The 16,209-nt window shown below is 34.3% G+C and overlaps 1 protein-coding gene and 1 long non-coding RNA gene across 3 annotated transcripts in view; one reads left to right on the forward strand and one right to left on the reverse strand.

Moving 5' to 3' along the window:
- The window catches only part of SNF4Agamma (SNF4/AMP-activated protein kinase gamma subunit), a 167,229-nt gene that overhangs the window by 149,278 nt on the left and 1,742 nt on the right, over positions 1 to 16,209 (forward strand). The window contains exons 12-15 of the mRNA XM_076414122.1: positions 11,501 to 11,638; positions 14,018 to 14,346; positions 15,203 to 15,406; positions 15,467 to 15,754. Of these exons, the coding sequence (XP_076270237.1) occupies positions 11,501 to 11,638; positions 14,018 to 14,346; positions 15,203 to 15,406; positions 15,467 to 15,754 (959 nt within the window). The remainder of the gene's footprint in view (positions 1 to 11,500; positions 11,639 to 14,017; positions 14,347 to 15,202; positions 15,407 to 15,466; positions 15,755 to 16,209) is intronic.
- On the reverse strand, positions 8,186 to 8,724 carry LOC143202544 (uncharacterized). Of its 2 annotated transcripts, none has more exons than XR_013007176.1 (3): positions 8,587 to 8,724; positions 8,348 to 8,517; positions 8,186 to 8,277 (listed from the first exon to the last, which is right to left on the reverse strand). It is a non-coding gene; the product is annotated as an uncharacterized LOC143202544 (long non-coding RNA). The 2 variants fall into 2 exon arrangements; XR_013007175.1 differs by having other exon boundaries at positions 8,186 to 8,282.

Consider the following 16,209-nt stretch of genomic DNA (forward strand, 5'->3'; position numbering starts at 1 on the left):
ATCATTATCATACGTTTCTGAAAGTGTTTGATGCGATTGGGTAGACGATTTGTTCAAATCAGACAACAAAACTAGGACTGTCGAAAGATAACTGTTTATACCAAATTACTCAATAATACTAAATAGAAAACTGTTATTTTTGTAGAGAAATGTCAAAATTATCGAATGTAATAGTTGTTTACATCAATATTTCGCATTTCTACCAACAGGTATCATCGCTATAATATACCAGATGTACCGAAAAGTCAGCGTTTTTTTTTTTCGAAAAAACTACATAATTTTCAAGAAAATACAAAATGTATTTATTCTAAGTATTGGCCATTTTATTCTATACATCTTGACCGTCTTTCCGGCAATTTATGAATGGCATCCCAAAAAAACTGTTTGTTCTTTGAGCAAAACCATTCATCTGGACATTTTATAACTTTTTCGAAATTAATGCTTTAAATGCGAAATTTGCTCTGCAAGCGCGTGTCCCATTGATGCGAAAGGTTGACAGTCGGACGGGGCAAGGTCTGTAGAGTACGGGGGGTGGTATAATATGTCTCATCCAGTACTTTCAACGCTTCCTTGACCAGTTTTGCTGTATGAGAAGGCACATTGTCGTGCTGTAACATCACTTTAGCGTATCTTCGGGCCCATTTTGGACGTTTTTCAAATGGGTCATTTGTTTAAAACAAATTAAATTAAATTGTAACATTACACACTTAAACCTAGCGACATATATTAGAAAGATGGGTAATGACTTAATGGTACACCTGGTGCATATAATGTAATAAGTTACGAAAATCTCGTTGTGACATCTATTGGCCAGAACAGCTTAGTCTAGATAAATATACATATAAATATACATCATAAGAATTATGATGATCCATATCGTTAATTGAACAAGTGATTGTGTCACAACACATCTTAAAATATGACCGTTTTGTTGGCAGTACCGATGCCAATATCATCGACAGCCCGTATTCTCCACAAGATCTTATCACATATTTCTCTAAGAGTGCCAGGTGTACGACTATTACCAGTGTGAACTTGGCACTGTATCGAATATTTACGAAATTTATTAGGTCATTTTTTTGGGTCGATCAGTGACATGTTTTGACTTGGTATCGAAAACAAGCGAAAAAATACTCGTGTCTATATACCTGGTGGGGCTGGTTTGGTGAGTGGAAGGGGTCCAGGTCTTCGGAAGGCAATAACAATAGCCGTGCGAAGGTTTGTAGAGTTTGTGTGTTTGTATGTTTAAAATGATTTTTTCAGCTATATCACTTTTAGTTTTATTATTTAAGCAAATGTTTTTGAGACAAAAACAGGTTCCAAAATTAATCGAAACTTCCATAGTTTATATAATGTCAATAGTTTTTCTGTTTTTATATTAAACATTCGAATTTATTGGCGGGGTGCTTGGGTTTAAATGGATTGAATAAAAAGTAATTTAGCCTTTTCATATGCTCCAAATCTCATTATACATTTGGTAATTATGAACCACTAGAATAAAATCAAAAGTGATCATTTTACTGGTCAAATGGGACCTGCCCGAGTAATTCTCCAGATATAGCTCCGTTCGATTTTCAATTTGTTCCAATTAATGGTCTACGACCTGTCGGATTAAAAATCGACAAAAAAACACTAAGAATTAGTTCCAGAACTTTAAGTAGGTAATTTTAAGTGTATCATATTTATAAAATATGAATTATCTTCTTATACACTGTATATTTGGTGGTTTCTGTATCACTACTTCATTTATTACTTTATCAATAGTGATTATGTGTATTACGGGTCACCTTAACTATTCTAAATTGTCGCCTAGGTCTTATGTAGCGTCAAACCTGGTAATACTATTCCTTAGGCCACCACTAATACACATCGCCGAAGTGAGCTCTAACATATATTAATATGCTAAGCCAAAACTAACATCTGGGATAGTTAAAGGTCTAAGTATTATCATGGTGAAAACATGTATAGTATCAAAATACAAAAATTTTATCAAATCTAATTTATTTTATCATTATATTACATCTAAAAATTGCGGTTAATTATACAGCCACAATAGTTTATAGGTTAGAGTTATAATCTCATATCACTGTTGCTTTCAAGAATTTTGTATACGTCTGACAACTGGACGACTTTGACATGCTCATTCCTTTAGGTGTTCGAACTAATCAGACAGCATTGTGTCTCTTTTTAACTAGAATAAAATGAGAAGAAAAATATTGTCTGATTCTAAAATGAATTTACAGATTGTGGCAGGCAATACATTAAACATCTTGATAAACTTTGAATAAACTATAAGTAACTTAATCAGCATTCATAGGTAGGCAATCACCCATGCCTGTCAGTTGGGTTCCGTATGTTCGTACAACTGCTGTCAGTTTTACCTTTTATCTCAGTCAAATGTTTAAAACAATTTTAAATTTCGAAACACCTTCAGGGAGAAAAATAATTATTGTAATTTCATTTCAACAGCAAGGTTGTTATGATTTAATTATTAACAATAAAATAAATTAATAGAAAATAGAATCACCGAATTTACAAAAAGATTAGCGAGCGCTGGCCGATCGTATACGAGAGCAGCCGAATGGCTAAACCCTAACCATCATAAATAAGTATTAGGGATGCTCCATAAAATATTGGCCTAAAATGATCTTGAATAGTGTTTATATTTGTTTTTCATTATGGACCTTTTTATGCTGTCATTTTTTATGATACTTGGTCGTTTGGATATATTTTTATACTAAGTGAGGATCAATTTCAACGGATAATTTCAGTTGACTTTAGTCTTGACTCATGATTTTTGCCCATGAGTTATTAGAAACAGTAATTTATGTTTGGATGGTGTGAACATATTGCGATATTAAAAATTTTAAAAATGAATTTACGATAAACAAATATTTTGAAATGTTATTTTAAGATAGGACAAGTTTTAAATTATCAATATACAGTTTTTAAAATGTATCTTGATTATGTGTCGGTACCAGAGATTTACAAAGAAAGCATAATTAACTTGATTGAATTAGGATCGAATTTCGACCACCGAGAGATCAGTAGTTTATGTAAATATGTGAATTTAGTAAACAATTTGTAATCAAAGATGTTTAAACGTTTTATAGTTGTACCGAGAATTATATTGGCTTTATACTAAAATTATTCCGAATTTAAATTATTGACAATGTTGTGCAATATTGTGGTAATTCTACTTCCGGCTCTACAGTGGAAGTTTTTTTTTATAACATCTTTATTAGATACGCTTAGTACAATCTTAATTATTACTATTACAATTAATTTATTACTACTTTTCCTATGTGCTTGGATTAATTAACAAGCAAGACGAGTACAAGAAAATACATCAGTATGTATTCCTCAATTATAAAATTATAATTATTTATTAATTATTAACTTATATCTATAGTTTACACTAATAATACACACTAAATGTTCACACAAGTTCGTATGGTTTTGTTCGTTTCAGTCTCCTGACATCCTGTGCGCTGTCCAGCAGTTGTATTGCTTCCACGTTAGAATGATTTAGTAACCTTCTTTCGTGTTTCAAGACGAAATCCTGCACAACTTCGCAAATCGATTTGATTTCCAGGTCATCGTGCAGTTCTTCATTGGTTACATAGCGATAGGCATTGGTAATCAATCGAAGAATCTTGTTTCGACAGCGTTGTTTGACTAACTGATTTGAATATTTAGTGCAACCCCATATTTGCACCCCATAGGTCCAAATTGGCTTTATAATTGTATTATAGATCAACCTCTTTGATTTTAGATCAAGTTGGGAGTATCTTCCGACTAACCAGTATAGTTGTTTTATTTTGGTTCTAATGTGTTTTGCTTTTTGTCTAACGTGATGCTTCCAATTTAATCTACCGTCAAGATGGATTCCAAGGTATTTTGCTGATTCTGCTTGAGGAATCGGGCATCCATTGAGTGATATAATTAAGTTTTTATTATTTCGCCTTAATGCAAAATTAACGTGGACAGATTTGGAGCTATTAAGTTGAATTTTCCAATCTTTTTTCCATTTGTAGATTTTGTTGACTGCCACTTGCACTTTTTCTATTGCCCTAGGCAGAGATATATCTTTTGCCATAATAACTGTGTCATCAGACAGTACTAATGTCTTACACATAATTTAACAGTCTTAGTTCAATGAATTAAACCAACCTAATATAATCACGTATTATTAAAGAATCGATAATCTGATAGGTATTTGGATTGAAATTTTAAACGAAAACAGCGTCATAAGATAATTCTTCAGACTTCGTGACTTCAGAACTTACATCAGATAATGACCAATCGAAAATATCGTACTAGAATAGGTAAATTAATTTCGAGAACACGGTACCGTCAAGTGGCAAGGTCATGACGTCAGTTTGTAGAGATGGGACTTGAATATTTTTCGTTTATTATTTTCAAACAAAAAACAGCAAGTATTATACGAGCAGATAGCAACGTTTAAGTGATTAAACCAAGGGGAAATGCACCACGGGTCATCGAGAATAGGGTGTTGGTGGGTTAAGGTTCCTTATTCTCAGGATTTAACCCCTTTGGGCTGTTTTCTTTTTTTCTCAGCTTGAAACAATGATTTTGTGGTGAAATATTCGTTGTTTTTACTGGTTATTTTGAGTTAAAATCCAAAAGGGTGCGTTTCTTTTGTTTTCTTTGTTATGTCGCTTATTTATTGACCTATCGCCCTATATATCTGGTTAAGTGATGAAGTTAAGAGAAAATGTAGCGCAGTATAGAGATTGTGTGTGAGTTAATGTTCATTATTCGCCGGATTTACCTCCATTGGACTGTTGGTTTTTTCTCGAGCTTGAAACAATGACTTTGTGTTGAAATATTCGTCTATTTTACCGGTTATTTTGAGTAAAATAAAACCAAAAGGATGCGTTTCTTTTGTTTTCTTTGTTGTGTCGTTTATTTATCGAGCTATCGCCGTATATATCTGGTCGTACCGAGCGCGGGTACACGAACAAGCGCCCGGTATATAGGAGGACGACTTATCGCCGCGGTAGATCGGAGAGAGAGAACGTCGCGACGCCCGGTCGAGCGATTTTTGGCATTGGGACGCCCCCAGCGGTACAGGAATAGATCTTGAAACGAAATTCGACAGTCGGTTCCCGGCTTTCGGCGCGAAAATTTCCCCAAAAATTCCGCATATTCGGCCTACCCGTGGCCCCACCACCGTCCGTACGTCCAACAGACCCGGGGCAGGGATCGACCGCGCGGAACCACCGTCGACGTCCAGCATCCCGTCTTCCTCCGTGTCGCCGGGTGTCCGCGTGTGTTTGTGTGCGTGCGTGCGTGACGTACGGGACCGGGACGAGCGCCTGCGCATCCCCTGGACCCGTTCCAGGAGTTATTTTCGTGCTTGTTTTTGTTTACGTTCTCGGCCTTTCCGATCGACTTGACCTGGTTCTAGTCTGGAGCGGTACTCGATCAAAACAACTGGTAACCGAGTCAGAAATCACCAGGAGGATGTATTACATTCGGTCCTGATGAAAGGGGATCACTGAAAGCGTTTATTATTAATGATATTATATTTCACAACATTAGTTTTGATCCAAAACATCTCCATCGACATTAGTTCATCGTAGCTCATCAAGGCAGCTTCATTCAGTTATGCTTTTGATGATTTAGAGATACTTAGATGGAAGCTTATCTTCATTTTTTATTGTCTTCTTGTTTTCTGAAATGTTTATCGCGAATCACCAGGAGGGTGTTTTATAATCTGAGTTGGTGAAAGGGGATCACTAAAAGCATTGATTTTTAATGATATTATATTTTACAACATTAGTTTTGATCCAAAACATTTCAGTTCATCGTAGCTCATCAAGTAAGTTTCATTCAATCGTATTTTTGATGATTTAGAAAGACTTGAATGCAATCTTATATCCTTTTTTATCATTTTCTTGTTGTTCCGTAAATTTTCTTCTTCTTATTTGTTGAAATGTTTATCAGAAATTATCAGGATGGTGTTTTATAATCGATCTTTGTGAAGGGGGATCACTAGAAGCATTGATTTTTAATAATGTTATATTATAAAAAATCTCAAACCATTATGACTCATCAAAGCAACACCACTCAGTCATTTTTTTTTAATTTATAGATACATGGATATCTGTTTGAAGTTCATTAACTTTCTGTACAACACTATTCTTTAAAGTATTCCCATAAAATCTTTCAATAGAATAAAACCTTCCAAATCTTCAATGTCACTAAGACTATTGATGACAGAGTTGCTAAATTTTGTGTCATTCTATAGGGATCAAAGTGGAAACAAACCTAAACTGTCTAATTGCTATCAAAAAGCAGCAACTCTTTCGAGGAATACATTGGTTTATGGTGATGTTCCATTACTTCGTGTATGTTTTCCTCTCGCTAAACCTTTATCTTCTAAATATTTTTAAAACCTTCATTCCGTTTGTCTGAAAAAAAGAATAACGTTGTCGAAGACTAGAACCTTCCATTTCCCACAGCGAAGTCCTGATAATTATATATATATATATATATATATATATATGTCAAAATTAAACTATGTATATTGCAGAAGCACCATTACATATTATGTTATTTGTTAACCATCATCATTCATTCATAAAATATGTCATAGTATATGTTTTATAAAAGTCTATTAACTTGAAATTAATTTTAACTAATGAAATTATTAATTACTTTTAGTTAAAAGAAGTTAGAAAGTTAACGAATGACGCGAGTTCACTTCTACTTTGGATAGACTATATTATTGTGTATATGTCAACTGTTCATGTTATTTTGTCCATTCCTTGTATTTATATTTTTACGAAAATCACAATAAAAAATCGTTTTTTTTAAGTAATAATTATTTACGATGTTAACATGTTTATTTCAATACCAGACCAAGGTATTAAAACTACCGTAATTTCTACACATGTGGCAACACCGACTAATGTTTCGTTATTATATTTATATATGTTTGCGTCTCTTTCTTTCGATACTCATCTGTTTTCTGTCGGTGAGTCGGTGTGTCTGATCGAGAACCAATTAACTTCTAAATGTATTCGTAAAAATCCAACAAATATCAGCTTCAATGCCAAGCCGAGGTAGTTTTGCGATTTTAACGCCTAGATGTATCTGCGATTAGACACCGATTAACATCTCAAAGACGGTTCGGTGCAGTTGCCGCTACCGTTTGCCGGTTTCGTCAGATTGCAAAACAAAAAATCCGGTGACGTGTAACTGACAGATTTGGAGGCCAAACCGCGATGTTGTTCTTAACGCATCCTTGACGAATATCTTTCATTGTTTGTTCTAGGCGTTGAGATTAATTTGTAGTGTTTTTTCTTTTGATAAAAAATGAAAGGTGAGGCTTGAAGCTTGAATGAAGATGCTGAAGGGAAATTGCTTTCTCGTCGTTTTTTTCATCACTCTTCACCAGGTTGTTCATAAACATAAAAAGGATACATTACTCAAGAAATGTCCCCAGATCTGGCGCATGTGCTTATTGGGTTCCATTTATTTTTTAAACACACAATAATTAAAGTTTGACGCATGCGTATATACAGCTTTGTTCACTTACTCCTTTTTTACGTATAAATTATTTGTTATAAATAAATATGAACAAATTTGATAAATAATTGATTTAATATTAAAACTATGTATAAGGAGGGAAATAAACTTTGATTTTTTTTCGAAATAACGCATTTTATTTAAAAAATTATTGAATAAAACGAAATAATAAAATAATTTCTAGATGCGTTTCTATTTGTATAAAAACATCATATTAAAATTAATTTGCATATTTGAACAATTAACGTGAACTCCAAGAACCATATAAATAAACATTACCATAAAAAGACCTAAATCGTTTAGGTCAAATCGAGCCAATATAGTTAAATCCAAACAAAAAAGCCACCTCGATATATAATGTCAGTGAAATTCTCACTACTGAAACCCCATTAATGAATTGACTACCTCGAGCTTTTGATTAACATATTGTACATTTACTAGCCTAAAATGAGTTTATATATGAAGAAATATTTATACAAAACAATAATTTATTTACCTACAGTTTTATATAATGATATATTGTATTTTCCTTGTCATTAGATCATTAGGGTGTCGTTGATTGTTTTATATTCTGTTTATTTGACCCACGTCTACTTCGGTTAGCAAATTTAATTATCTCAAAGTATCACTGTACACTGTTCTTATATCTTAGCAAAATGCTGTCTAATTTCTTCTTCTCTGAATTTTACATTCTTCGACTTTTACTCTCAACCAATTCTTAGCTATAAAATAAAATTTACATCATTACTAAAATATATTATGTTTAAAATAAACATTTAATTATTACCAGTTGCTACAATATGTACTACTATTCTTGATGGACAAACCTGATTAATGACTTGACTACTTCCAACACAACAAGATTCATTTTCTTCTCCGTTGTTGTTATCACTAAATTTCGGCATATGTTGGTACCTATTTAATGTCGTTGAAAATGATGTGTTTACATTTTTCCCACTATAAATAAAATTGTTGCTATTTGGATTTTATAACTTTTAAAAATTTAACCTTACATTCTGCACTTACCCTTGTTCTTCCATATTTTAAAACCAATGTATGTTAAACCACCAAGAGTAATACAACAATTTGATTGTTATTACTATAGATTTGTTAATGTAACTCAAAATCTAAATATTCTACAATTTTCTGTTGTTTTGACTTTATTGACTCGAAAAGAATGTACCACCATTAGAAAAGGAAGGCAGTATAGTTTATTCTTTTCTATGGTTTTCTATGCAGTATAGTGCGCATGTGCCAAATCCGGAGAAATTTGTTAAGAACATATCCTCACGTATCACGTAAAATATTATTACCACTTGATATAGACACTACAGTGATCCCTTATCCAGGCATTATATATATATATATATATATATATATATATATATATATATATATACATAAACTATAATATGTTAAGTGTGTGTCATATATAGCGCGATGACAGTAAAGTGTTGAAAGTTCGCGAGCTGTCTGGAAATTCAGTGGGCCTAGATGGTGCTACAGAGTGCGCGCGCAATGTTGATCGTCCAGGCTCATGTTGCGACTGCACCTCTATTCGAACCACTTCCGCCTAGTGCTGCCCCCCATCGCCGAAGAGTGTGAGGTCTATCGCATCGATCAGATCAAGGAGTTCGAGCACGTGTCGCAGGACTACAAGGAATGGTTGGGAGAGGTCTTGGAGAAAGGTTAGGTTCAGATAGCGTGGACACCCCGGACACCCAACACCAACTGCAATACACATTCATAGTGGTCGGTTATTGCCTCAGATGTATGTATATCACATCTAGCGCACGCCATATTTACCCTTTGACCTTTAATCGATCTAACATTTCACTACCATTTTTGTAGAACGATTGATCTTTTGCCTCAAATAGGCCCGTCACCAGTTGCTGTCCACTCAGATGACGATGGTTTTGATTCCGGAGTGAAGTGATGAGTCCGTGTTTCATCCATTGTCACATATCAATGCAAAAATTCCGGTTTATTACGTTTAAACATGGCCAAACACTGTTCAGAATCATCAACACATCAACAGCAAACGCGGCACCCACTTTGAACAGAGCTTTCTCATAGCCAATAGCATAATATCCTTCATAAGCCCTGCTATCTGAGGCCCCACGACGATTCATATCTTCAATTCTCCATCACTAATTCGTGAAAATGCTGTCTTAAGATATGGAGAGTCTACATAATCTTTGTTCTTTGTACAGAAATTTAACAAAGGTTTCACCAGCCTTAGCTTCATATTTACTATAAATATTAATCATATACAACTTTACCAAACTTATTTGTGACATATTTTTGGTGCAACCAATAAAAGAAAACACATTTCGAGAAACTATCAACTAAATTGTGAATATACAGCTGACAAGGAAATCTGTTTACACCAAACCCTTAGAGAATTGATTAAATAATAATATAAAACTACCAATTTAATAGCAATTAAAACATTTAAAATATACAATGAACAAATTTTTACTGTGTATAAAATGTTCTAGACGTATATTAAACCAGATTTATTGACTAGGTTGCCTCCCCACTAATCAATAGGAGCATATTTTATGAGAAACGGTTAAAACGGGTAATGATCGAAATTAACTAGTTCTAAATCTAAACTATGCTTATATACTCGGTGTATTTACGAGCTTTTAATAAGGGGAAATCGAGCTATAAATCATTATACTGGTTGATTTATTTTTAGTACTTGTATCGAACCGCTGTAAACAATGAATAAGTTAAATAGTTGTAAGATGACAGTGCAATAAGACGTGAAAACTTATTATTCACGCTAATAAATTAATTTCGATACGGAAACTTCGACCAAACTTGCATAACAATTGTTAGCTTTGGCTTCCTTTTATCCTAACCAATTAACCCTTCCCACTGAATGAATAATTATGTCAATATATGTAATAATATATGAGAAAGAATCCATTCAGAAATGGCTAAGACATAAATATCTAATAAGACCTGCAAAAATAATTATCCTGACTATTTTCAGGCATCATAATATTATATTGGATGCTCTTGAATGGAAATAAAGCAAGAGAAAAAAGTACGACATATGTAACGGAGCCCAAACAATACAAAAATAATAATATAATTTTGTGACATATACACAAAATTAAATTACGAACAAAACAAATCTAATTTGTTGCTCGTACTGGATGATTTATTTTTAGTACATGTATCGAACCGCTGTAAACAAAGAATAAATTAAATAGTTCTTAGATGACAGTGCAATAAGACCTGAAAACTTATTATTCACGCTAATAAATTAATTGCGATACAGAAACTTCGACCAAACTTGCATAACAATTATTAGCTTTGGCGCCCTTTTACCCTAGCCAATTAACCCTTCCCACTATCTGTATTTTAAACAGGGTTCCTGTAAATTCTGATTTCCTGACCTGAAGACAAGATAATCTTGTTTACTGGTTGGACATTTTTAGTTTAAGATATTCGGTGGTGTTTGGTGTTGGATTGGTAAGATGTAGAATGCTGAGTTATAAAATAAACATTGAAATACGTTGATTGACTCCACAATAAATTGTTATTATATAAACGAATGTTGAAACCCGTGTAACATTAACAAAGATCTAAGGGTACCAACGGTCACCAAAGAAATTTATCGCTTTTATTTTTCCAGCTCATTTTGTCCTAGTTAGAAAGGGATAGAATGACTGTCTAACCGAATCAGCCCATAAAATTTTATTTGGGCCATGTTGCCAAATGTCTGCAAATTTCTTCAAAATATTAGTATTATATATATATATATTTGATTTATTGTTCGAATTATATATAAGTACATGTATGCCACAGCGACTATCCCAACAGTAGTCTGTGTAACTTCGTAATTTACACTATTATTATTATTCAAAAGACTTGAATAATTGGCGGTGAATAACTCATTTTAACTTTTTTTTTTCATTTTCAGAAGAGGATGAATTGCAGATATTCGTCAAGTTCTTCAAGTTCCACAAGTGCTACGATCTCATACCTACGTCAGCGAAGCTGGTTGTGTTCGACACTCAGCTTCTGGTTAAGAAAGCCTTCTTCGCTTTGGTTTACAATGGTAAGTACGATTTAAAATGTATTGGAACTATATATTTTTGTGGATTTTTTAAATGTTTTCGTCGGTAAATACTTCTTTTGGGCGTCCACTGCGTTCACCGTATTCGGTGCTCATTTCACCACGTCTAAACTTAACATACCAATCCTTGATGCTTGATTTTCCTGGGGCAGTGTCCGGAAACTCGACATCAAACCAAATTTTTGCTTCAGCTGTATTTTTTCCCTTAAAAAGCAATATTTGAACACGCGAAATTCCTTTTTATCCATTTTTTTTACAATAACAAAAGTTGCTTCACTCAAAATGCTGTAATTCCCAAACTAATGATCCGACAGCTGTCAAATTTATAGAAGCATCTTTTGAGGGTTAGGGCTAACTAAAAATCATATGGATTTTATTATAGTTGCGCCATCTATGTGTCAGGCCGATAACTTTTCAATTGAGCTGTTTATAGCTGAGAAAACTTTTCTTCCACCATAGCAACACAAGGTTGCCTACATTTTTAAATACGATTGGTAATTGATGAGGATTTTTTTTAAATCGTCATCTTATTTAACCTGGGCTAGTTTCTAATCGTATATGTTGTAGATAAATATATTCGTAGCTTTCTACGTTACAATATTTCCAATTTTCATAAATATAGATCATGATGCCCAGTCACAACGAGGAATTGTATATGTCTTGTGGTGTCAGTTTTAAGTTAACACGGGTTACCAGTCGTATATAATTGTGTTGCCGTGTCCAACATTCGCCAAAGGCCATTAAATGTGACGTTTGGCGAGCGTACGGCTCGGCCAGATGTTGTTCCGTACATATTTCGTCTTTTATATTGTCAGGTTGTGCGTTAAAACCTGCACCATTAGCACTTGGAGATAGCAAGATAAATATCATCAAGATATTTACAGTATATTAATAACTGTGACTTATCTATTATTTATTGTTGGTAAATATAGTTGTAGTGCCATTATAGGGACTAAAAATAAGTTTTGAGTGATTTTGTGGTCAATTTCGTGTTTTCGCGCATTTTCGACATTACACTACGTATTTTTTTGTATAACTTATGATAGAAGACGTATTTGTTATACTTAACGTTATTATTACAGTGGGAAAATGTTTGTTGTTGTGAAACCAGGACCCTAAGGTCTAGTCCTGAATGACCATAGCATTCGCACAAGGATTTAAACCTACAACGTTGCCAGTTCTTGCAAATTATACGTATATTTGAGTAATATAATGTTAGGCATTTTCTAATTAGGCAAATTCTAGATGATTCCGGCTGAACATAAATATTTTTCTTTTAATGTGGGGTATATATCGAGAAACTGAGATTGTGGTTTATATAACAACACATATCTTGTATTTTTTCAGCATTTGTAATGTCACTTTTATGCTTTGTACATGTGAAATCTAGCCACTAGTCTTCCAAATTAACACTGCTTAAATTATCTTGAATTTCATCCAATATAGCATCCATTGGACTTTTAGCAGCTAGTTTGCTTTTGGTACACTTTTATGAAATAGTAATATTTTTACCGAAATAGGAAGCTTCGACTGACTTCTTCTTCTTCTTCGGCAGACTTCGAGCCAAAATTCAATGTTTCTTGTTCCATATTCTAATGCTGTGGATTGACTATTTAATCAACGAGCTGTGATTTTAATGACATATACTCACATAAAGAACATCGAGTCATATTTATCTATACTTTTATTTTCGCGGGGTCAACTGTGCCTAAAATATAAAGATACATATTTCGTATAGAATTTAATCCAATTTACAAAATTAAAATAAAAATTGAATAAACACGCACCTGGATGGAATGTCTTCACATATATGTTTAGATTAAACATGTTATAATAGCTTTTTTGACAATATTCACAAATCGCTGATTTATCCATTACCACTTACCATTTATAATCAAAATATGAGCAGTATAAGAACAAATAAACTATAAACCACAACATTCTTAACCTTACAAAACAGAAGCAAAATCCAAAATGGCTGTTGCGGTACGTTGGATTCTACCTCTGGAGTGTTTGTAAAAGGCAACGTCGCAGAATTAGGCGAAAACTACCGAAATTTAACGAATACCGGTTGGAATTCTCCAGAAATAACCACTGCTTGTACTGCTACCTTTCAAACACAGTATACTATGGGTTCGTTAAAAAAGCATCACTGATGTAGTGGAGTTTTATAGTCAACTACAAGAAAAAATCGAGATTATTTTACCTAATCTCATATATAATCGGATTAATGGTCGTGTACGTCAATTCTTCTTCTGCCTTCTTGTTATAATTTAATTAATATGTTTTGATATAATCAGGATATTGAAAACGATTTTTTGATCATGTAGATTTCATCTAACGCTATCCTTATTTGGGCAGGTGTTCGAGCAGCCCCACTCTGGGACAGTCAAAAGCAGGAATTCGTGGGTATGCTCACCATCACCGACTTCATCAAGATCCTGCGCAAGTACTACAAATCGCCCAGCGTCGCCATGGACGAGCTGGAGGAGCACAAGTTGGACACGTGGCGTCAGGTGCTGAAGGATGCGAGGCCTCTGATCAACATCAGTCCCGACGCCTCCCTCTACGATGCCATCAAGGTGCTGATCCACAACAGAATCCATAGATTGCCGGTTATCGATCCCGAAACCGGCAACGTCCTGTATATACTCACCCACAAGAGGATATTACGATTTTTGTTTTTATACGTGAGTAGAGTTTTAATAGCGTTGGGAAATATCGACTGAAAGTAATAAAAACAGTCGATAGTCGCAGTCGACTAGCCGAGAGTAAAAAAACTAGCCACTGAAAATATTCAAAAAGTAACAATGAGAATATCATAAAAGTAATTGGTTTAATTCTATTTAATTCCAACATGTGGAACTTTCCTTAGAAAAGAAAATTAAAGAGATAATTGCTGTAATTAGCTTCAAAATAACAGTTTCATTTTAAATGATGTAAAATTATTTTTATATATTGTATATATAACTTGATTATAAAGAAAAATGGAGTAATGACCACTAAATATTTGTATCGTATCTTCTCAATTCATCTTTATCAACTATTTAACTACCGCACCCTTTTTAAATACAATAATAATTCTATTTATCATTAATAAGAAATATTTTATTATTAAGAATAAAAATAGAAAAATTCAATCAAAAAAAGACTCAATAGTTGCCAAGATAACATAAATCCAGTCAAAATTGTTTTACCATTTATCAATCAAAACATTTTTTACCCTATTACATTAAAAAATAATCTTCAAAAATAGAGTTCCAAGATGCTGCTATATTAATGTACAATATATTGTTATTTACAATCATACTACAAACAAAACATCAAACGATATATGTTACATATAAATCTATATAAGCATAAATTTGGTACATTATTATCAAGGCCGCGGCTAGGACCGCAAACCCAGATCGTTAAAAACAATCGAATAAAGCTAGTAGGCCCAAAAATGCTAACTGAAAGTACACGACTGAAGCAGTCGATAATTCCCATCACTAATTTTTATTATTTTATCCCGTCTTGGTACCACTCCCGGTCGTTTTGTAGATCAACGAACTCCCCAAGCCCAGCTACATGAACAAGACCATCAAGGAACTGAAGATCGGCACATACGATAATATCGAGACCGCCACCCAAGATACGTCGATCATACTAGCGCTCAGAAAGTTCGTGGAGCGACGAGTGTCCGCCTTGCCCATTGTGGACCCCGAGGGACACTTGGTGAACATTTACGCCAAGTTTGACGTCATCGTAAGCGCGAATACCACTCATATCTAACACCGCACACTAATTTTTATTCTAATTCCGCAGAATCTGGCCGCCGAGAAGACCTACAACGACCTGGACGTCTCCCTGAAGAAGGCCAACGAGCACAGAAACGAATGGTTCGAGGGCGTGCACAAGTGCAAGGTGGACGAGACCCTGTTCGACGTGATGGAGAAGATCGTCAAGGCGGAAGTGCATCGCTTGGTGGTGGTCGATGATGAAGACAAAGTGACGGGGATCATATCCTTGTCCGACTTACTATTGTACCTGGTCCTGAGACCTTGCGGTGAGGACGGCTTGTCCCCAGATGGTGCTGCGTCTGTACGTGCTCAGGTAATCACGAAAAACTTACTAATTCGATGATAAAGCAATTTCGGCATTGGGTATGGAACCATTGTTTAGATCTCTCTAATCAGCTAAAGTATCAATTTAATATTAGCTCTTAAATAACATAATGATTAGTTGGTTAAATAACTTTATAGTTAACATTTATTGAGGTGCTTCACTAGCCCCTGCCCTGTTCAACCTTTATATGGCCGATTTCCCACTCCATAAACATTCCCACATAACATTTTATGCAGATGATACAGCTTTCTTTACAACCGGTTACAGTCCTGACGCCATCCCCGACAAACTTCAAGTCCAACTGAACCAGACGATTGCGTGATATAAATTCTGGGGGCTGCAGAAAAACCCGAGCAAAACTCATTCTATTCTGTTCCACCACAAGAAGGAGTTCCGCGCTTATCGCCGCCAAATCGATGAAGTCCCTCCTGGTTCCAGAAGGT

This window comes from Rhynchophorus ferrugineus, unplaced genomic scaffold (assembly GCF_030347505.1).
Source record: "Rhynchophorus ferrugineus isolate W39M unplaced genomic scaffold, kcgeb_rfMv2 rfM9, whole genome shotgun sequence".
Taxonomy (NCBI): domain Eukaryota; kingdom Metazoa; phylum Arthropoda; class Insecta; order Coleoptera; family Curculionidae; genus Rhynchophorus; species Rhynchophorus ferrugineus.